The following is a 22,207-nucleotide window of genomic DNA, read 5'->3' as shown; positions in this document are numbered from 1 at the left end:
TTAAAACAGTAAGAACTGCTTTCCCTGTGTCCACAGCTGACCTACGTATACTTGGATTTACTGTATATAGTTTCCTGTGTATATTACGAATAACTACACTCCAATGTGTACGTGACTGTGTTCAGCCCTCTGCTAGTGAAGCTAGCGTCTTTCCTTTTTGTTGGGGTTTCTTTTGTTTTTGCATTTTAAATGAGAATTGTTTGCTCAGTAATATAAAGTTTGTGCCTGTGTCATACTTTCTGCAAAGTCAAGTCATCCCTACACTTTTTTTTCCACTTTTAAGTCCCCCTCTCTCCTCTCCTTTCCTCTCTTTTCCACAGGTGAGGAATGTGCTGAACGATGCAGTGGACTTATTGGAGTTTAGAGATCGAGTCATCAAAGCATCTCTGGCACACGGTCACCTAGTGGTTGCGACTTCCCTCCAGTGCTATGTCTACAAGTGAGTAGTGCTCTTTTTTGTCTTTTTTTTTTTATCTTCTCATCCTCTATTCAAAGTCATAGTTTCTCATCATGTGCTTTCAGTATATTTTGTTGTTGTACAAAACATGCTCCTCTTTTACTGAGCAAAGCATGAGAAAAGTCTTTTGATTCAACCAGAATATACTGAAATCTCATGCCGTGTAGCTAGAAAAACCTACAAAAATAAAACATAACCACACAGAAAAAAATGGTTCTGATGGGAGGGAAAAACAACCAAATCTTACCAAGTTGCTGATTCATTTCAGGCTATTGTTACTTCATGATCTGTGTGTTTTGTAAAATATGGAGATGTTTTTTTTTGTTGTTTCACTTCATGGAAAAATAATAGGATTAGGAACAAGGGAACATGTTCTGCAGACTTCATCCTATAATGATTGTTTTCAGGCCTGCACTCTTTATGCTCACTCTGCAGATTTATCTCCTCTCCATTCATTGATATTGTCTAAATATTGTGTCTTTTATTGCTTTTTACCCTTTTGCTCTGGGTCATATTTTTGCTTCTTTTTTTTTTCCTCATCTCTGCAGTTGTGCCAGATGTAGCACAGTTATTTAATGTCTGCGACTGTGCTGTTTATTTTTGCCAGCTCAAGAAACTGGAATACTCCTCTCATCTTTGACCTAAAGGAGGGAACAGTCAGCCTCATCCTACAAGCAGAGAAGTGAGTCTTTTTATTCCAGGAGCAAAGCAGCAGGAGAGAGAACAGGCTGTTGGATCATCTATCAGCTTCTCTAATGCTTCATTACTCTGCACTGGCCACTCATCAAGCAGCAGCCAACCAAGCGCACAAACACACACACACACACACACACACACACACACACACACACACACGCACGGGCACATGTACGCACGCACACGTACACACACAGTCGGGTTGTGCTCTAGCTCAGCCAGCCCTGTCATACAATAAGGCTGAGAGTGAAACCACTGGGGGAAATTAGATTAATATGGAGTAGCTCTTGTGCAATACTCCAGTGCAGTGTCCCTGACACTCAGCATGGAGCTAAATAGATTACTGGCCATTTTGTAATCGCAGTTTAGATTGATGAGTCATACTGAGTAAGTTAACAGTGTGTTGCTGTTCAGTAAATGTTTAAATTACCTTCTTGTGTCAGTTGATTAACTCTTACCGTCTGTTATGTATTTAATTTTCCTGTTTGCTCCCCTTTATTCCTCACCATGTTACCTCAGTCGTATAATGTGTAATATACAGCATATACAGTAACTTGGCCTCTCTTGTCTCCCCCTCCCAGACATTTTCTACTAGTGGATGGAGCAGGGTTGTATACGTTCTCCTATGAAGGACGATTGATATCGTCCCCAAAGTTCCCGGGTATGAGAGCAGATATTCTAAATGCCCAGAGTGTCTCACTTAGTAACGACACCATAGCCATTCGGGACAAGAGTGATGAAAAAGGTGAGGGGAAAACTCCATGCTTACTATAAAATTTCAAAATCATACGGACTGTGCTTTTACTGTGTCCTCTTTCTCTTTTTCTCTCACAAGTTATCCTTCTCTTTGATGCCCTGACTGGAAAGGCTCTTGGTGATGGGAAGCCCTTGACCCACAAGGTTAGTAACCTGCTTTCTTTCTGACCAAATGTACTTCAGCAACAAGGAAGTTCTCTGACCACATCAGATTATTTATTTATTTATTTATTTATTAAACTTTGATTATACAAAACGAGATAACTTTATGCTCACATGCCACTTTAATAAGGACACAGTGCTAGTACCCGGTTGGACCCCCTTTAATTCTTAGCAGCAAAGATTCAACAAGGTGTTAAAAACATTCATTAGCGATTTTGCTTCCATGTTGTCATGATAGCGCCACACAGTTTTTACTGATCCATGATGCTCTTCCACCACACCCCAAAAGGGGAGTGAGACTGGTGACTGTAGAGGTCATTTAAGTACAGTAAAGTCATTATCATGGTCAAGAAATTATTTTGAGGTGCTTTGAGCTTTGTGATATGCCTAAATGCATTGAGTTGCTGCCATCTGATCAGATATCTGTGTTAATGAGCAGTTGAACAGATGTACCCAACACATATCTGCTGTTTGGACCTACATCTCGGAAGATACTTAAAATTATGTTATAATGCAGAGTGTTATGGATAAGCAGATAAGTGTAGAAATGTTTTTGGGTTTTTTGTCAGTGTGACTGGTTAGAATGCGTTAGTATTTGTGTTTTATTATGTGTTGATATGATAGGACATAATAACAGAAGCTGTCTGATGGTGGCTGTTCAAATGTGTGTTTATTTTTTCAACCAAAACACAGAGTCAGAGTGAACACACATTTGTTTAGTTTTAGTATTACACAGTTCAGTTATGTATAACGCAGCCTCCCATTATTGTGTAACAAGCTGTATTTATTATGTTTTCTACAGCCGAGTGAAAAGTGAAAGGTTTTTATCAGAATCAGAATCAGAATCAGAATACTTTATTGATCCCTGGGGGAAATTATTTTTTGTTACAGTGTATTTTTTGTTTATGCATGCTTCATCAAACTGAAGCCTTTTGCTGTAGCAATAACAGTAATAACACTAATTGCAATTGTTTTTAATTAGATCATTACTTTAATGTTCACATGGGAACATGTTTTTTTTTTTAACTTCTGATTCATTTACATGCCACTACTGCATATCTTGAAGTTTTGTCTTCCTTCCCATGTAGTTTCTGTTTTGGCCTCTCTCTCTCTGCTCCACTTTTCATTATTTTCTTTCTCCTCACCCTCGATCTGGCCACGGTAGATGGCTGCCCATTTCTGAGTTGGGTTCAGCTGGAGGTTTCCTCTCAAAAGGAAGTTCTTCCTCCCCACTGTTGCCAAATGCTTGCTCACAGGGAATTGCCTAATTATTGGGGTTTTCCCTCTTTTTACAGATGCTTATTATAAAATGATGACAAATACTGATTATAAAGTATTTTCATAGCATTAATCCTCATACAGAAAATAATGCCACAAGAGCAATATGTATGTTAATACATCCATGTTGTTCATCACGTCTTCCTTCAAGATATGTTTTCTTTCTGTGAACTGAACTGAATTATAAGTAGTGATATGAGCCTTCTGAATTTACACCTAAAATGCTCTGTCTTTAATTTTGTATTGCCAGCAAAACCTCCTATTATCTTGAGCAGCAGAAGATGAAGTTACATGAAAAAGAAATCTTCCTATTAATAAGATAAACTGTCTCCATGTGCATGAATTGTTCAGTTACAGCTTATGTCACAACCCGGCTCATAGGAAGTGACAAACAAATGGGAGACCACACACAGGCTTTTAAAGACTGTGAGACATATTTAATGAAAATAAGGTAAAGCAACTTAAACACAATTTAAAGGATATAACAGCCATAACTGAAACTTCCTAATGAACATGACAAGTGCCAGAGAGAGCGTCAAAGCCAGCCACCACTGGTTCAGTCAAGGTGTCTTTATATACACTGGGACTGGCCTCTCAGGTGTGCTGCATCAATAATTGGGTCAGCTCCACCTACCTGCAAGAAACAGGTAAAAGAAAAAGCAAAACACAAGACCAGCCCACTGGCTGTCACACTTCCCCCCATAGAACAGGGTCTCACCCTGAATTGGCAACACATTTACATTATGAATATGCAACTAGAAGAACATGCATATATTAAATCCATAACATATACACACACACATGCAACCTCACTTTCAACACCTTTTGTATGCTCAAAAGTCATCTTCAGCTCAACTCCAACCTCAGCAACCTTGGTACCTAGGAGCAATTTAAGAGGAAGGAAAACAATACTGAAGAGGACATACTTCAAAGCATATGAGGCGTGAAGCTGCTGGTTACAAAGGGGCACGGGACAAAGCATCTGCCAAGACATTATCTTTGCCCTTAATGTGCTGGATATCCAAATTGTAAGGCTTCAAAAAGAGAGCCCACCGCATGAGCCTCTGATTTGGGTTCTGCAATGAGTTCAAGAAGGTGAGAGGGTTATGGTCAGAAAATACCTCAATAGTTGGGTTGCGGTCACGTGGTTCTGATGACGTGCGGAGGCAGCGCGATTTTTGAGTGGAGGGCGGAAGTAAACATGGAGGACACTGTGGAGAGTCAGGAGAGCAGCTATTGTGCAACTTTAGACCCCGTTTCTCGGGAGAGATATAAACAGATAGTTAAAAAATATATCGGACGTGATCCGTATTCTTTGAAAATGTCCGAATACACCATCCATCCATCCATCCATCTTCATCCGCTTATCCGAGGTCGGGTCGCGGGGGTAGCAGCCTAAGCAAAGAGGTCCAGACCTCCCTCTCCCCAGCCACCTCCTCCAGCTTGTCCGGGGGAATACCAAGGCGTTCCCAGGCCAGCCGAGAGATATAATCTCTCCAGCGTGTCCTGGGTCTGCCCCGGGGCCTCCTCCCGGTGGGACATGCCTGGAACACCTCGCCCAGGAGGCGCCCAGGGGGCATCCTTGCCAGATGCCCGAACCACCTCAGCTGGCTCCTTTCGATGTGGAGCAGCAGCTGCTCTACTCTAAGCCCCTCCCGGATGGCCGAACTTCTCACCCTATCTCTAAGGGAGAGGCCAGCCACCCTTCGGAGGAAGCTCATTTCCGCCGCTTGTATCCGCGATCTCGTTCTTTCGGTCACTACCCACAGCTCGTGGCCATAGGTGAGGGTAGGGACGTAGATCGACCGGTAAATTGAGAGCTTCGCTTTTACACTCAGCTCCCTCTTCACCACGACTGACCGGTGCAGCGTCCGCATTACTGCAGCCGCAGCCCCAATCCGTCTGTCGATCTCCAGCTCCCTTCTCCCATCACTCGCGAACAAGACCCCGAGATACTTGAACTCCTCCACTTGGGGCAGGAACTCATCCCCGACCCGGAGTGGGCACTCCACCCTTTTCCGGCTGAGAACCATGGCCTCAGATTTGGAGGTGCTGATCCTCATTCCCGCTGCGTTACACTCGGCTGCGAACCGCTCCAGTGCGAGCTGGAGGCCCTCACCCGATGAAGCCAACAGAACCACATCATCCGCAAAAATCAGAGATGAGATTCTGAGGCCACCAAAGCGAAAGCCCTCCGCCACTTGGCTGCGCCTAGAAATCCTGTCCATAAAAATTATGAACAGAACCGGAGACAAAGGGCAGCCCTGGCGGAGCCCATCACCCACCGGGAACGAGTCCGACTTATTGCCGGCAATGCGAACCAAGCTCTTGCAACGGTTGTATAGGGATTGAATGGCCCGTAGCAATGGGCCAGACACCCCATACTCGCGCAACACCTCCCACAGGACGCCCCGAGGGACACGGTCGAATGCCTTCTCCAGGTCCACAAAACACATGTAGACTGGTTGGGCAAACTCCCATGCACCCTCAAGTATCCTCGAGAGGACAAAGAGCTGGTCCAGTGTTCCGCGACCAGGACGAAAACCGCATTGTTCCTCCTGTATCCGAGGTTCGACTAGCGGACGAACCCTCCTCTCCAGCACCCTGGCATAGACTTTCCCGGGGAGGCTGAGGAGTGTGATCCCCCTGTAGTTGGAACACACCCTCCGGTCCCCCTTCTTGAAGATGGGGACCACCACCCCGGTCTGCCAGTCCACAGGTACTGCCCCTGATCTCCACGCAACATTGCAGAGACGTGTCAACCAAGACAGCCCTACAACGTCCAGAGCCTTCAGGAACTCGGGGCGGACCTCATCGACACCAGGGGCTCTGCCACCAAGGAGTTGTTTAACTGCCTCAGTCAGTCCGAATACACCACAGAAGTAAAGGATTTGCCTACTATCGAGGCTGTGGATATCACCAACTACTTGGTCCTCCAGACTTCTTACTACACTAGGCAGCAAATGAAAGCTTTCAAGAGTCTGGAGGCGTACAATTTTTTTGTCAGCGGGTGGGTCCACAACCTTGGAACAAAACGTCTCCGTGATGGATACAGTTTGGTGTTTGCAAGGGTGAGTGTTTGTTCTTATATTGCTTTATCTTAAACACGCTAACAGTTAGCGGTAGCGGCTTTAACGTCAACAAACATGCCACATCCTTAGGACTTCGTTAGAGTGACAGTTGTTTGTTTCAAGGTAAACCATTCTCAGCGGTCTAACGAGACACCTCTGAAGACTTGGGTAATTGCAAAGGAGGATGGAGAAGTGATTGCAGCTCATTGCAATTGTATGGCAGGGTTAGTAGCCTAATTAAGTACGATGTTATTGCAATGAGAACACACACATACACACACACACATATACGCATAGGGCACTGCTAGCATTTTGCAGGTGTACTTCAGTAGTAGTGGGGAGAGAGTGTTTTCTTTTAGCTAAGAATTCATCAGCTAAGAATTTGTGTGATTTTCTTAGATCCCTCATGACACTCAGATGCATTTTTCAGATAGAGGGTATATACAAAAAATATATTTATATGTTTCTCACCACAGAAACCTTACATTACGGATATCTTTACTTATCTGTGAAAGGAGACTGTCTGGAATCTGGCAATATAAGAACCATAGCAGTGTACAAAAACCTGTGGTGTGTGCCTGACGGTAATAAGTGCCACTTTTTCTTTTTTTCTGAATAAAATGGTATGGATTTACTCTGTGATTAAAAAATCACAAACATGTAATATGTAACTTGGACCATAATCATTACAGATAATGGCATCTTTTTCTCTTTGACATGATTCTTGTTTGTTTTACATCTCAGCACAATATCTTACCTGGATAAGTGAATGTCTCATTCACACTGAAGTCTTCTGGTTGTGGATTCTCAGCTGGAAGCTGCAGTTCGGGGTTCTCCACTGTCACTAGGCTCAAATCCGGGCTCTCAGCCGTCTGTTGCATATCCAAAATCGCCTCTGCACATCGATGCTGTTCTGCCTTAAGCTTCATTCTTTTCTCTCGTTTGAGAACTGATTCCGATCTGGGTTTTCGTTCGTAGCCGAGATTGACCGTCGGAGCCCAGTCCTCCGACTCTTCGTCATCCAAAGCACTTGGGCAGCCTATAGTCCCAATCAAGTCAATATTAGACTACTAACTTAAAAGCACTAAGTAAACGAGAATTTAACGACAACCTAATGCTAATAAGTTCGTTTGCAAACATAACATTACCTCTGACGAAGTGGTCGCTGCAGACACGGGCATTGGCAGACTCTGCTCCTCCCGACTGTAAACGTAAATTTAAAATCCATTTTTTCCTACGTTTTTCGGTTAGAATTTTCCATTTTTCTCCTCTTCGTTGGGCTATTTTTGGTACCCTAAAATACCGTTTATCAGTTTCTCTGGTCGACCTACTGGAGCATCCGTAAACACAACAGGACATAGGCATTTTGCGTACTGTCTGTCTGTGATTTTGCGCTTATCTTTTTCACTTCCGACCGCCAGTCAAATTTCGCGCTTTACGTCGACGTCACGTCTACGTCAAATGAAACCTAGCTATTGTCCGAGCAGAATCCAAATATACTCTGAAATGCCACAAGACCAAAATTAATTCCAAAGCTTCCTTTTCAATGACTGAATAATTCAGCTGATGGGAGTTGAACTTCTTGGAATAGAAACTAACTGGATGTTCAGTACCTTGCTTGCCAGCTTGGACTAGAACAGCACTTGCACCAATGTGGCTTGCATCCACATACAGCTTGAAGGGCTGATCCAGACGAGGTACTAAGAGCACAAGTTCTGAGCACAGTAAAGCTTTTATGACCAACAAACAAGGGGAAGCCCAGCTTGATGACGACGGCACTGCAATGTTGTTGTCCAACATGTAATGAACTTCCTTATCAATTATTTTCCTCTTTTCCTCAGAGACCCTGTAGGACCTCTGCCGGATTGGTTTTGCATCACCCACATCAATATCATGCTCTATCAAAGTTGTTTTAGAAGGTGTGTCTCTAAACAAGGTTGGATACTGTTACGGCCCTAGCAGGGCCTCCTCCTGAAGGTGCCTGTGTGGGCGTGTCCCACCACCTTCTGCCTGAGGTGCCACCTTTCCCTGTTACACAGCTGACTCACATCAGTAATTAAAAGTATTTAAGCCCAAGGAAAGGTGAGCTCTGGGCCAGAGTGCCAGTAGTGTGGTTACAGCTTGTGAGCTGAGTGGTTGTTGTGGTTTCAGCTAGTGAGCTGTGTTCTTGGTGGTTTTCAGCTAGTGAGCTGCTCTTTCTTTTTTGGCTTACATTTTACTTTATCAACCAACGCCTGAGTTTTGTTTGTTTTCTTAAATGGTGATAGCGACTTGTCCGTCTCTTTTAGTTGAGCTACTTTAATAAAACTCTTTAATTGAACCGTTTTGCCTCCCTGACTCCTTTTTCTGACCTGGACACTTTTTTTGTTACTTCCCCCTCACTGCCTAGACCCCTCAGGGGAACGTAACAAGGGTGGGGGATTGTTGAAAGGGGAGTTTTGAGTTGGAATTGGTTTTTGATTATCTTGCTTTGTTCACCTTTAGAGATTCAACTTCCCAGTTAAGTTAGGTGAGTGTCCAGCTGAGCTTAGTAAGTTCTTCCTTCGGGCACTCTTTTGTTGTTTTGCCTTTTTTATTTTCGGAGTAATCCTGGGCGGGGATTAGTTCCCTGTTGGGGGTAGGCAATTCAGGGCTCCGGTCGCTGAAGTTCTGCCTTTAAAGTTGCCTCGAGCCCAGCACGCTCCAGAAGATAGGTAGGTAAAGGTTGTTGTGCTTAGGAACTGGGTAAGGTGTGTGTGTGTGTGTGTGTGTCAAGAGGTAAGTTGGTCAGTTAAAGTAAGTTGTGTAGTTTTCTGTTACTTGTTCAGTAGTCGCTGAGTGAGTTGGCAGACGGGTGTGGTAGTGTCTTAATTAGGGTGTGTTTGCTAAGCCTTCTCCGCCCCCGAAATGGATGATACAGCTATCAGTGCACAGGTGTCTAGAAGCTCGTTTGTGGGCAATAACATCCACCTGGTTTCTGTTTTCTGTGAATCCAGTGTTGAGAGCTTCTTCAGTGTGTTTGAAAGCATAGCAACTGCATTACAGTGGCCTGAAGACGTGTGGGGGGTGATGTTGCTGTGTAAATTCACAGGTAAGGCTCAGGAAGCTTGCTCTGGTCTGTCTAGGCAGGACAGCCTAGTTTATGAAAAGATTAAAAGTGCCGTCCTCCAAGCCTATGAACTTGTGCCTGAGGCCTATAGGCAGAATTTTCGAGGTTTGGAGTTGGCACAGGGTCAGTCCTACCTTGACTTTGCTCGGGAGAAGGCAAAGCTTTTTGGTAGGTGGTGCTCTGCAAGCCAGGTTAACAGTTTGGGGTCGTTACGTGAGCTCATGCTTGTGGAGGATTTTAAAAACTCTGTTCCTGAGTGTATTGCTCTTTATTTAAGTGAACAGAGGGCTACAACTTTACAGCAAGCTGCCACCCTGGCAGATGAGTTTAAGCTGACTCATAAAGCAAGTGCTGTAGGACATGATATCCATCTGCACCATAGCGCATTCTGGACAGGTAAGAGTGGGCCAGCTAACAAAGCAAATGCAGTTATGGTTTTAAGATCTAGGCCCAAACTGTGTTTCTTCTGTCACAAGCCTGGCCATGTGGTTGCCAATTGTGTCAAACTGGCACTCAAACAGAAAGCCCACTCAACGCAAAAAGGGCCTGCTTTGAGAAAAGTCAGTCGCGGTTCTCAAACCGACAAGGTTGCCCGGCCTAGTAAAAGGCTACACTTGGAGCATAATTGCTCAGTAGTGTCATGTAGTCAGTGTAAGAGGCCAACTAACCCTGAGCTGCCGCTGGTTGACCATTTCTCCGGTCCTCAAAATGATTTGCGGGGAGAAAGTTCATGTTTAAAACCACCACTCAGACCTGCACCCCTTGCTAACAAACATGTCTGTGTTTCAGTAAAGCCTGCTAGCTGCCTGCTGGGTTCTCCACATGTGATGGTTCGAAGCCCTGGCTATCACATGGGACACTGTTTCGAGGGTCTGGGGCCACTCTCTGGAAATGTTGTGAACCCACTGAGATGGGATTGGCAGCTGCCGCAGGAAATGCCTAACCGTTGCTATGGGGTTTGGTAGGTGGGAAGCCTGCAATTTGTTGATGCGATGGTTACGGACTTGATTAGTTGTTTTGGTTATCGTAATTTGACAAACCATGGGTTTGTATTTATGGGAGGGGGTGTTACGGCCCTAGCAGGGCCTCCTCCTGAAGGTGCCTGTGTGGGCGTGTCCCACCACCTTCTGCCTGAGGTGCCACCTTTCCCTGTTACACAGCTGACTCACATCAGTAATTAAAAGTATTTAAGCCCAAGGAAAGGTGAGCTCTGGGCCAGAGTGCCAGTAGTGTGGTTACAGCTTGTGAGCTGAGTGGTTGTTGTGGTTTCAGCTAGTGAGCTGTGTTCTTGGTGGTTTTCAGCTAGTGAGCTGCTCTCTTTTTTTGGCTTACGTTTTACTTTATCGACCAACGCCTGAGTTTTGTTTGTTTTCTTAAATGGTGATAGCGGCTTGTCCATCTCTTTTAGTTGAGCTACTTTAATAAAACTCTTTAATTGAACCGTTTTGCCTCCCTGACTCCTTTTTCTGACCTGGACACTTTTTGTTACTTCCCCCTCACCGCCTAGACCCCTCAGGGGAATGTAACAATACCTTTTAATTAATGCAGACAGTTCTGCACATTTGTCAGCAGGCAAATGGCCCAACAGCACATCCAAGTTCTGAAGAGTTTCTGAATTCTTCAGACGACCAAGCAATAAAGGATCATCAGGTGCTGCCACATCCTCCCCCCCACAAACTTACTGCGCTATTGTACAAGCAGTCAACCCTGGACTCGATGCGGAAAGAGAAATGAGAGAGCCTGACAGACCGACGGATAAAGGACGAACATGATATGGTTTCCACAAATTAACATGGCAAAGTTGATTTCTTTTCCGGCGATCTGGGGTAGCAATCAGATAATTCTGTTCACACAGTTTCTGTACCACGGTGTAAGGCCCAGCAAACCGTGCCTGGAACGGTGACCCTGCAATTGGCAGTAAAGCTAAAACCTGGTCACCCTACTAAACTGCTGCTCTTCAGAACGCCGGTCATAAAAATATTTCATCTTCTGTTTGGCCAACTGACCTGCCACATACAGTCTGTGCCGAAAACCATTAACATAATCTATCAAGTTCACTGGTGGTTCACCTGACAACCACTTATCGCACAGCACTGTCAACGGTCCCCGAACTTTGTGGCCAAAGACCAAGTCATTTGGGCTAAACCCAGTACTCTCCTGGCACACTTCACACGCTGCCAACAGAAGCCACGGTAAACCTTCCTCCCAGTCACTCCTCATTTCGGTGCAATAGGCACGTAACAAGGACTTCAGTGTTTGATGGAAGCGCTCTAAAGCACCTTGGCTCTTTGGATGATAAGGAGAGGCTTTATCATGTACAATATTCAACAGCTTAAGAACTTGTGCAAATAGATGTGACGAAAAGTTTGATCCCTGGTCACTCCCACAGACTTAGCTGTGATGGTACGCAACGGATATGCAGCAGGATAAAGCGTAACCTGGCAGATTACAGTTAACAGATACTCCGAACCAGATTTTGATCTAGGAAGCGGGCCCACACAGTCAATGATCAAATGTTCAAATGGGTTACTCACAGCAGGGATGGGACAAAGTGGAGCAGGTTTAATAGACTGATTTGGCTTACCTACAATTTGGCAAGTATGGCAGGTCTTAATGTAAGCTGAAACATCACGCTTAAGACGTGGCCAAAAGAAGTAGCGCAAGATGTAATTATAAGTCTTCGTCACTCCCAAATGCCCATATTTGTCATGAGAACACTTCAACACCTCGTCACAGTATTTAGTTGGAACCACAATCTGGATAACTGGACTCCCAACACAGTCCAACCCTTGCGGAATCCACCTACGGACTAGTACCTCCTTCTGCAGAAAATAACCAGAGGCTGCACTTCTAGCGTCATCACTAGGTTGCACTTTGTGAAACAGCTCAGTCAGTGAAGCATCAGCACGCTGTGCCTGAATTAACTCTTGCTGGGAAATTGACAAATGTTCAGGAACAATCAAATCTGGTTCAACCTGACACTCTTCTGCTTGAGTTACAGGCTCTGCATCCCTTTTAGCTGCAGCCCTTGTAACAGCACAAGCTGCAAAGTCAGAAAAACCCTGTTCACACTCATGGGACTCATTCAGAACTCTAGATTTAACAGGTAAAGAATTGTCAGCCCAGACTCGATTTTCAGCCAAATCATTCCCCAAAATCACATGTACGCCCTCAAGTGGCAAAGCAGGATGAACACCAAGGCAGATGATATCATCCACAAAACTGCATGACAGCCTGACTTTATGCAATGGAGCACAGATAGTGGTTAAACCCATGCCTTGAACAAGCACACACTCACCAGTATCAGTAACCTGTGAAAATGGCAACACGGAAGCTAAGATAAAAGAATCCTTCGCTCCTGTGTCACGCAAAATCTTTACAGGAACTTTATGAACATCACCCGGGAGTGATACAAACCCATCGGACACAAAATCCTCAAACCCCGAATAGCTCTCCAAGTCAGACTTGGGCGAAACTGGCGTCTCCCAAGAGAGTACTGAAGTTTCCCGTGCAGGAATTGTAAGAGCCGCAGGCTTAACCCGTTTGCCTGTACGCGCCAACTTGCTTTTCAACAAGGGACATTCTGCTTTCCAGTGTCCATCGCCATGGCAGTAGTTGCATGCTTGACCAAACTTACTGGGCTTCACACCACCAATGGCCTTCGCAGGGTCCGATGACATAAACTTAGTTTGACCAAAAGCTCTAGCGGGAGCACCAACTGAAAAACAGTTTCTACCAACCTGCCTCTTATGTGCCAAGATATATTCATCTGCCAATTTAGCAGCGTCAGAAACGGTTGTCACTTCCCGTTCAGCAATATAAGTGGCAACCACAGGAGGAACACACTCTTTAAACTGCTCCAATACCATCAACTCACATAAATCCTGAAAAGTTGTCACTCTCAGTGCCGAACACCATCTGTTGAAGTGTTTAGTTAAATCCCTCACAAACTCTATATGCGACTGCTTATCAGACTTCCTCCATGATCTGAAACGTTGACGGTAAGCTTCTGGTACCAACTCATACGCCTTCAGAACTGCATCTTTAACAGTAGCAAAACTCCAACAATCAACTGCACTGAGTGCTGAATAAGCTTCCTGAGCCTTTCCAGTCAAAACAGACTAACATAATCACACAGTCAGCTTCTGGCCATCCTCTCAATTCGGCAATGCGTTCAAAAAGGGAGAAAAAGGCATCTGGCTCTCTTTCATCAAATTTCGGCACCAAGCGCAAATTATGCACGACATCAAAAGTTTCAACTCCTTGTGGAGAAGACTCTTTAGCCTCAACACCACCTGATAACTTGCCCGCCCTGATTAGGTCTAGCTGATACTGCTCTAGCTCCAACTTTTCCTTTTCTAAAGAATGCCTTACACAGTCTTTCTCAATGCTCAGCTTGTCTCTTTCCATTTGTAAGAGTAACAACTCCTTTTGCTGCTCAAAAGACAAAGCAACGGCAGTTGAGACCACAGACTGATCAACCTCAGCCGCTAAGGTTTTCATTTTACCTGGCAACACGCCTTTCTTTACTAATGCAGCCTTCAACACTCCTTTAATCTCATCTTTCAACCGTTTATCTCCAACGTCGACATCATAATGTTCAGCAAGTTTCAAGAGTTGTTCTTTAGTACAACTATTCAAGAGTTCCTCCGATGGAGACTGAACAAAAGCATCAACAGTAGCCATAACAGCAAAGTATTGATTCTCGACATGCAATTGAAAACAGCACTTTCCCACTAACTGCCTAACCAAAATCTACTTAACTAAAGCCTAGTCTTCATGCAGTTACTTACGGTGGGTACTTATGCACTAAAAACCGCCAGAAAGAGAAAGGCAACTGCACAAACAGCGACCCCCTCAATCCTGGGGACGTGCTCCCGAGACAACTGCTCTAACCGTGTTCACCGCAACAGAAATTTCAGTGAATGATTCTCGAGAGAAACACTCCTTCAACCTAACAGGGAAAGCACTGATTTTAATGATTCAATAATCAACACAGCTCATACGCTCCAAAGTTGACACAAGACAGCACATCAACACTAACTCCAGTAAACTTAAGTCTACAGCAAACAACAGTATTAACATGACTGCCTCCACTCAATCTGCCTAACCAAATGGCCTCCCAAACACAATACACAGCAGACCCAGAATATCAAAGCACCACAAATAACCAAACTGATCAGCAATCAACTCAATAATTGCCTACAAGGCAAGTCCTAGCCAAGACACAACTAGACAAGCAGCTGCAAACAGACCAGCTCTCAATCAAATGTTAGAAAGCTTACCAAACCAGGATAATTGCACAGACGATCCCGGACGAGCCGCCATTTGTCACAACCCGGCTCATAGGAAGTGACAAACAAATGGGAGACCACACACAGGTTTTTAAAGACTGTAAGACATATTTAATGAAAATAAGGTAAAGCAACTTAAACACAATTTAAAGGACATAACAGCCATAACTGAAACTTCCTAATGAACATGACAAGTGCCAGAGAGAGCGTCAAAGCCAGCCACCACTGGTTCAATCAAGGTGTCTTTATATACACTGGGACTGGCCTCTCAGGTGTGCTGCATCAATAATTGGGTCAGCTCCACCTACCTGCAAGAAACGGGTAAAAGAAAAAGCAAAACACAAGGCCAGCCCACTGGCCGTCACACTTAGTAACAATAAATACCTTTTTTTTAAAACATGGCCTTATCATGTTAAAGGGGCAGAATTTAGTGCATGATCTGATCAAAAAGGGATATAGTGAAATTTATGTGTCCTTGTCAGTGCTGCTGCGACCTTGGTGACAAACAGTTGTGGTTGGAAGTTTCCATACACTCATCATGGGCATAAAAGTCATGGTAATTCGGGGCTTTTAATGATTTCTTTGAAGTGTTCTTTTTCCAGAATGCGATGATTGTAAAGCATACAACTTTATTGACATTATTTAGGATTTTCTCTAATACACATGGTCAAGTATACATAGAGGCTCAAATGTATACATACACTCACTTAAATTGTTTATTAAGTGCTGTGAAAAGTTCTACAATGTATTTTAACTTGATCTATCTATCGAGGCCTATTATGTCTGGTAGTTTCTCTTTGTCAGCATTAAAATAATTTGTTTGACAGCATTCATTGGACTGACCAATACTCAAAAGAATTGGAAGGTCCAAGGAATTCAATGAAGGTCTAAGAAGGATAATTGCAGATTTACACAATTTGGGAAGATTCTTTGTAGCCATTTCTAAACAACTGCAGATTCCAATGTCATTATTACAAATAGTTGTACTTACTCACAAGTTATTCTGATGTCTCACGTCTTTAACGAGGTCTGGTAGAAGACCACAAGCGTCACCCTCAGATGAGAGGAAATTAGTTGGGATGTTCAGAAACAACCCAGATTCAAGCCTACCATGAACTTTATACTGATGGAACACCCGGGAATCTGACCAGTTGTTAGAAGCTTGTTAATGGCTACCAACAATATCTGATGAAGGTGTAACTAGTTAACGGACATTTAACATTACTGGGGCTACACAGTGGCGCAAAAAAGTATTTAGTCAGCCATCAATTGTGCAAGTTCTCCCACTTAAAAAGATGAGAGAGGCCTGTAATTTTCATCATAGGTATACCTCAACTGTGAGAAACAAAATGAGGAAAGAAAATCCAGAAAATCACATTGTCTGATTTGCAAAGAAATTCTTTAAAAATCACACAATGTGATTTTCTGAAATTTTTTCCTCCTCATTTTGTCTCTCACAGTTGAGGTATACCTATGATGATGATGATGATGGTGAAGCCTTTATTTGTCACTTGCAGTTGCCTGCAGCAAAATTGGACCTCTCCCGACCATACATACAATACACAAACATCACATCAGGGAGACAGGTCAAAACAGGTAGTGTAAAGAAAAACAATGAAATATACAACACAATAGAGGATGATATGATAAAAATTACAGGCCTCTCTCAACTTTTTAAGTGGGAGAACTTGCAAAATTGGTGGCTGACTAAATACTTTTTTGCCCCACTGGATCTATGTATTTGAGCCTGTATGCATGTTTTTTGTCCTGTGTGGATTAGAGAAAATCCAAAATAAATTCAGACTTGTTCACCCAATTCTAGTGTTTTAAAGCCATTAAAGATGCATGCTGTTTAATCATTCTGCTCTGGAAAAAGAACATTTCAAAGAAATCATAAGATCAAAACTACTCGGACGTTTGTGTCCAGGATGAGTGTATGGAAACTTCTGACCACAACTGTATTTGTACCATTATATGGTTTTTAGCCAGGATAGCAGCCTCTTTTAGCTTCCTCATCAAAAGTTACGATCTATAGCTCATCAGCAGGGAGAATTTGCAGACTTACCTCAGCTAGTGATTACTGTGATTAGGCCAAATTAATTTTAATATAAATGCTGCAGTGATCACTTTATCTAGAACTTTGAATGCTATTGTTTTCCATGAGTAGAGGTGTGCTAACGGGTCTTGCTAAATAGCATTTTACAGTGTAGTTTGATAGATTATTTTGTGGAATAACAGGTTACATTACACATACACCCTGACCCTGTGAAAGTCATTGACCAAAAGGAAAAGAAAAAAAGTTTGAAACTGCTGACTGTAAATCTTTGTCCTGGCATTTTTTTTTCATTGCTGTAATTGTTGAAATGGGGCTGTGTTAAAAGCATTTTTCCCTGAAATATCGATCATGTTGATAATTTAGGCTGGCGATATCCATCTACACTCCTTATTTTCCGCAACCTTAGGATCACCTGCTGAGGAGGTTGACTTTTTTCTTGCAACCTTCAAGCTTTAGTGAAATTCAGTGATGATTCTAATTGCTAATTTCCATCTATACATACACACAGTTTGTTGAAATTTTAGTTTTGGACAGTCTGATTTAGAAAATATAGAAAATCCCAAAAGATTAGAGACAATAAAGACAAAAGAAAAAAAATAGAAGATGGGGTTTGGAATCAAAGTGAGAGTGAGAGAGAGAAAAAAGAAGAAAAGAATTAGAAAAGAGGGAAAAGAAGTAGAAGTAGCAGTAGTCACTGTTTGTCAGCATGGCTTTGTCTGCCAGCACGATGCAGCTCCAAGATACTGGACCAAAGCCAGCTAATTCTGGCCAGAAACACACACAGACACAGGTTCTCTCGCTCTCTCACTCACTCTCTCTCTCTCTCTCACACACACACACACACACACACACACACACACACACACACACACACACACACACACAGACTCTCTCTCTCTCTCTCCCTCACTCTACAAGCACACACATTTGGCAGAAAGACTGTTGGGTCACGGTATAAACTGCCTCTCCCTATTCCTTTCTTTTCCTGATCTTTTGTCCTTTCCTATTCCCACTTACCTATTTACTTGTTTGTGTGTATGTGTGTGTGCATTTCCATGTAGCAGGAGGTGTTGGAGATAGCTTTGGATCAGTGTGGCCCATCTACTGACAGGAAAATTGCCCTGATAGACAAGAACCGTGACCTTTATTTGACCACCGTGCGTCATCTTGGACGAGAACCCAAAATCTGCAAAATTGGTGAGACATGGAGGGAATGCACTTAACAAGATCGGTGATGACTTTCTTTGTTTTGTGTGTGTGTGTGTGTGTGCGTGCAACTAAGGTTAGATTACTGTAATAGCTGCATGCATCTTCTATCTTTTAGGTAGCATGGTTCATAGTATGGCCTGGAATGATGCTGCTAACATCCTGTGTGGAATCCAAGACAACCAGCTGACAGTGTGGTACTACCCAAGTGTTGTCTTCACTGACAAGGAATTATTACCGAAGACACTGTGCATAAAAGATGGCAGGTAATTTCCCTGGGCTTTCGCAAAGCCCCTGGTGTGACTAATTAATAAACAATTAGTGTCTATGCTTTGACACACTGGGTAATGCATTAGTGAGAGTGATTGGTCATAGGCCAATGAGTTGTTTTTCAAAAAGAAAGGTTATTGTTGTTACAGGTAGATGCAAGTGGATGTAAAAGGAAAACAAAATTAAGGTTCCAGTAGGATGTGAACCAGCATCTCCTGGCTGTTAATTCTAATAGATGTCACACCACCAATCCTCCAACCTCCTTATGAGGACTTGACACTTCTGTAAAATGATCCTGTTAATACTCAGTTGCCAATTTAACCATGTCTGGTGCGTCAAAGCACCAACTCTAAAAACCACCTTACGTGGGGAGATTCTAGAGGTTCTGACAGAGAGGTATTATGCAGTACAAGAAATGGGGATGAGAATTAATTGGTGACTTTAGCATGTAACAGCTGATACCATTCACCAGAATGGCGAGTAAGTTCCTATTACAAAAGCAGCAAAAGGTTATATTCAAGTTTAAAGTTGGCCAGAGTAGATAGAAGTATATAAGAGAACCTCTCAGTGCCCTTGCATTTTCATCTGAGAGGTTTCTGGAAAAGATGTCAAATATGAACTAAGAGCAGAAATGGAGGCAGCTTTTCTGTACCTTTTAACTCATTCTCCAAAGCAAAATGCATATGGCCAACATCTATCAGACTGTGCAAAGCTTTCTGGCCAGAACTCCTCAGCGTTAGCCAGCATTGAAGGCAGAGTGCCTGCACTGTCAGTACAGGCAATTGTAAACTATACTTGTGTCTGCTACACTAATCTGAACACTTGGTTGTAAACTTTTTGTGCACATTTTGGACTCACTCACTGGTTTTATTATTGCTGTTTAGTGCTCAAGCAGGCAGAAATTTGAGGAACACCAAAGTCTAAGTGGCAAAAGCTAATAAATCATCAGAAACTGCAAATTTCTGAAAGTTTCTCTTTAGGTTTGTTGGATATACACCAGCCACTTTATTAGATATACCTGTTCAACTGCTGATTAACACGAATGTCAAATTGGCCAGTCACGTGGCAGCAACCCAGTGCATTTACATATTTAGACATGGTCAAGGTGACCAGCTGAAGTTCAAGCTTAGCATTGAGAATGGGGAGAAAAGTGGTTTAAGTGACTCTGAATGTGGCATGGTTGCTGGTGCCAGGCAGGCTGAGTATTTTAAAAGCTACTGAGATGTGTCAGATACTATCATGTCAACATGTACCAAAATCTCAGAAGAATGTTTCCAGCACCTTTGAATCTGTGCCATGAAGAATTAAGCAGATCTGAAAGCAAAATGGGACCTAACCCAGCACTAGCAAGGTGTATCTAAAAAAATGACCAATGATGGTGTTCTACAGGAAGCAGGACGCCCTAAGAACAGTACAGGTTACAGTGGTACCATGGCTGTTGGGCCATTTTATCAGGTTTACATATGCCGTGCTTGTAGAGGAAACTGGTAAAATCTGCACTATTAATGAGTCTGTCGAAGCAGCGTCAGGAATCATTTATATGTTATTTATGCATAACAAACTCATTTTTTCCCTCTGCCCTCTGTCAATGCAGTATTTACTGTAACAAACTGTGTGTGTCTTTGCAAAGTGAATTCAGACGTGCACCCCAAGTTCTAAACTACATTGGCACCAAAGTGACATTACGCCAAGGAGATGGTTCATTGGTGTACAGCAGTGTACTACCCTTTCCTGCCCTCCTGCATGAATACAGCATCTCTGCGCGCTGGGAGGATGCACTGCGCCTCTGCTGCTATGCAAAAGTAAGATACTGGAAATGTCTTTTACTCTTTTCTACTTGTGTCAGTGATTTCTATATGTGCTTAATGTAAGTGATGTGACATCATTGTACAATTGGTCTCAGTGTTTGTAGAACTGTGTATGTCCTTGCATTAGCTGTACAAGCAAAGCCATAGTGAGCATTAAGCTTTCGCATTGATTACTACATTTCTTTCACGTTGTATTTATGTTAGCAGTTTTGTGGTAGTGTTAAATATCCTCCAGTCTTGGGGCTCTGGTACAGTTCAGCTTCCCATGGCGTATGTCACGTGTATGCATGGATAATATGTCTGAACCAGAAAGTAGTAGACAGGTTTATGGGACCTGACCAGCAGGCTTTAATTAGCTTCAATTAGCCTGGTGACTCCATTTACCAGATTAACCCCCCAGACCTCACTCATAAATCCACACTCTGCTGCATGCATGTGTGGATTTTCCAAACATATTACTCACACACACTGAGCACAGTGTGAGACTGTGTCTTTGCTTAGGCAATGATGCAATAACCACAAGCTTGGAGAAACGGACAACAAGTAGCAAAGGGTGGTTGGAACAAAAGGGATGGAGAGAGGCACCAGTTTTAAGAGCTTTTTCCTTGACCCCATCCTCTCGGCTTCTGGTAAGCGTTTGGTGGCTTTTCCCAGAACCACAGTTGTTGTCAGTAAGTGCTCACCTGACAGGAGTCAACAGAAACATGTTATAAATTAAGGCAAGAAGCACAGACCTAACATACAGTGACTAAAGTTTATAACCTAACAGTTAAGTAGGCAAAAAAAGGTTTATTTCACGTGAAATTGTTTCACGTGAAGTTGTGTTGTCATGTTTACGATCTCTGGCAAGTCCTGCCGATGATATTTGTTGTTTGCAGGAGTGGTTTCTAATTGGAGCTGTTTTTCTTAGTGATGGATACTGAAAAACGCAGGAGATTACAGAGTGGTGACTCTGGAGTTCAGTTTGCTCAACTGCTGGCCCATTTGTGGTCAAATTTTAATTAATCCAGCTGCAGGAAATAAAGTGGCGACACATTTGTTTACATTTATAGTTGTTTTGTACTGCAAATACCTCCTGTTTTTGTGTGTGTCATGCATGTTTAAAGACTTGGTTAAAGTATGAGTAAAGTGTACCAGAATGCATTGAAGATACAGTCGTACTCTATCCTTATGCCCACTGATACATCCTCTTTTCATTAAGTGCTTTTTTGCTAAATATGTCATTTGTGAATGTGGCCAAAGGACTGAATTTTTACTTCATCTCTCCATAGCAATTGGTTTCTAAAACTAAGTAAGTAACAGCTCAGCTGTTACTTGGTTTATGTCCACCAAGATGAGATTTACAACATACAGTACTAGGCAAAAGTCCCCCCCCCCCACCACCACCACCACTTCTTTATATTTTGTTGGGAAAATTGGAAATGCAGTGCAGTGATTCATTGAAACATGTGCAAAGGTGCATGAAAATGCAGGATTAAAGGGAGTTTTTGCAATTCTAACCAGCTTAAAAGTCAGTATGTGGTATGACCACTTTATTCTTTGACACTCTTGGTCAAACTTTCTTGTCTAGTCTTCAGGAATAATTCTTCAGGCTTCTTGAAGGACATTCAAAGCTCTTCTTTGGCTGTTGGCTGCCTTTTATTTTATCGTCTATCTAGATGATCCCACGCTGCTTCAGTAATGTTGATGTCTGGCTTTAAAGAGACCAATCCATGACTGATAGTGTTTCATCTGTGTTTTTCTATCCCAGTGTGTTTTTATTGCATTGGCATTGTTATGATGAATAATTAAGCTGCTGCCAATAAGCTTTCCAGACTCTTTCAGATATTTTCAGATGTTGCTCATCTGCTGTAGATGGGTTTTTTTAGGCCTGCAAGTTATTTTGTCCTCCACTTGTCCAGTTTCCTTTTTTTTTTCTAAAGCACACTCTGCAGAGATGCCAAGTTTTTGGCTAATAGCTCTTTGGGATTCACTTTGGTGGTGCAATTATACTATTTTATGTTTGCCAAATTGTGTTATCTTTGGCATTTTTCATAGATTCAGCAACAGAAAACGGAACAAATTA

The 22,207-nt window shown here is 42.9% G+C and overlaps 1 protein-coding gene across 3 annotated transcripts in view; it reads left to right on the top strand.

Annotated features, from left to right (window-relative positions):
• The window catches only part of ift80 (intraflagellar transport 80 homolog (Chlamydomonas)), a 57,357-nt gene that overhangs the window by 31,827 nt on the left and 3,323 nt on the right, over positions 1-22,207 (top strand). For 2 of the 3 annotated variants that reach the window (XM_082503419.1, XM_082503418.1), the window contains exons 10-16: positions 321-439; positions 1,065-1,139; positions 1,735-1,898; positions 1,989-2,053; positions 17,920-18,055; positions 18,183-18,330; positions 19,965-20,136. In XM_082503419.1, the coding sequence (XP_082359545.1) occupies positions 321-439; positions 1,065-1,139; positions 1,735-1,898; positions 1,989-2,053; positions 17,920-18,055; positions 18,183-18,330; positions 19,965-20,136 (879 nt within the window). The remainder of the gene's footprint in view (positions 1-320; positions 440-1,064; positions 1,140-1,734; positions 1,899-1,988; positions 2,054-17,919; positions 18,056-18,182; positions 18,331-19,964; positions 20,137-22,207) is intronic. The other variant, XM_082503420.1, reaches the window with a different exon arrangement.

The sequence above is a fragment of the Aulonocara stuartgranti genome, assembly GCF_965226115.1.
Source record: "Aulonocara stuartgranti genome assembly, chromosome: 14".
Classification (NCBI taxonomy): Eukaryota; Metazoa; Chordata; class Actinopteri; order Cichliformes; family Cichlidae; genus Aulonocara; species Aulonocara stuartgranti.
This window is presented reverse-complemented; position numbering and strand designations above follow the sequence as displayed.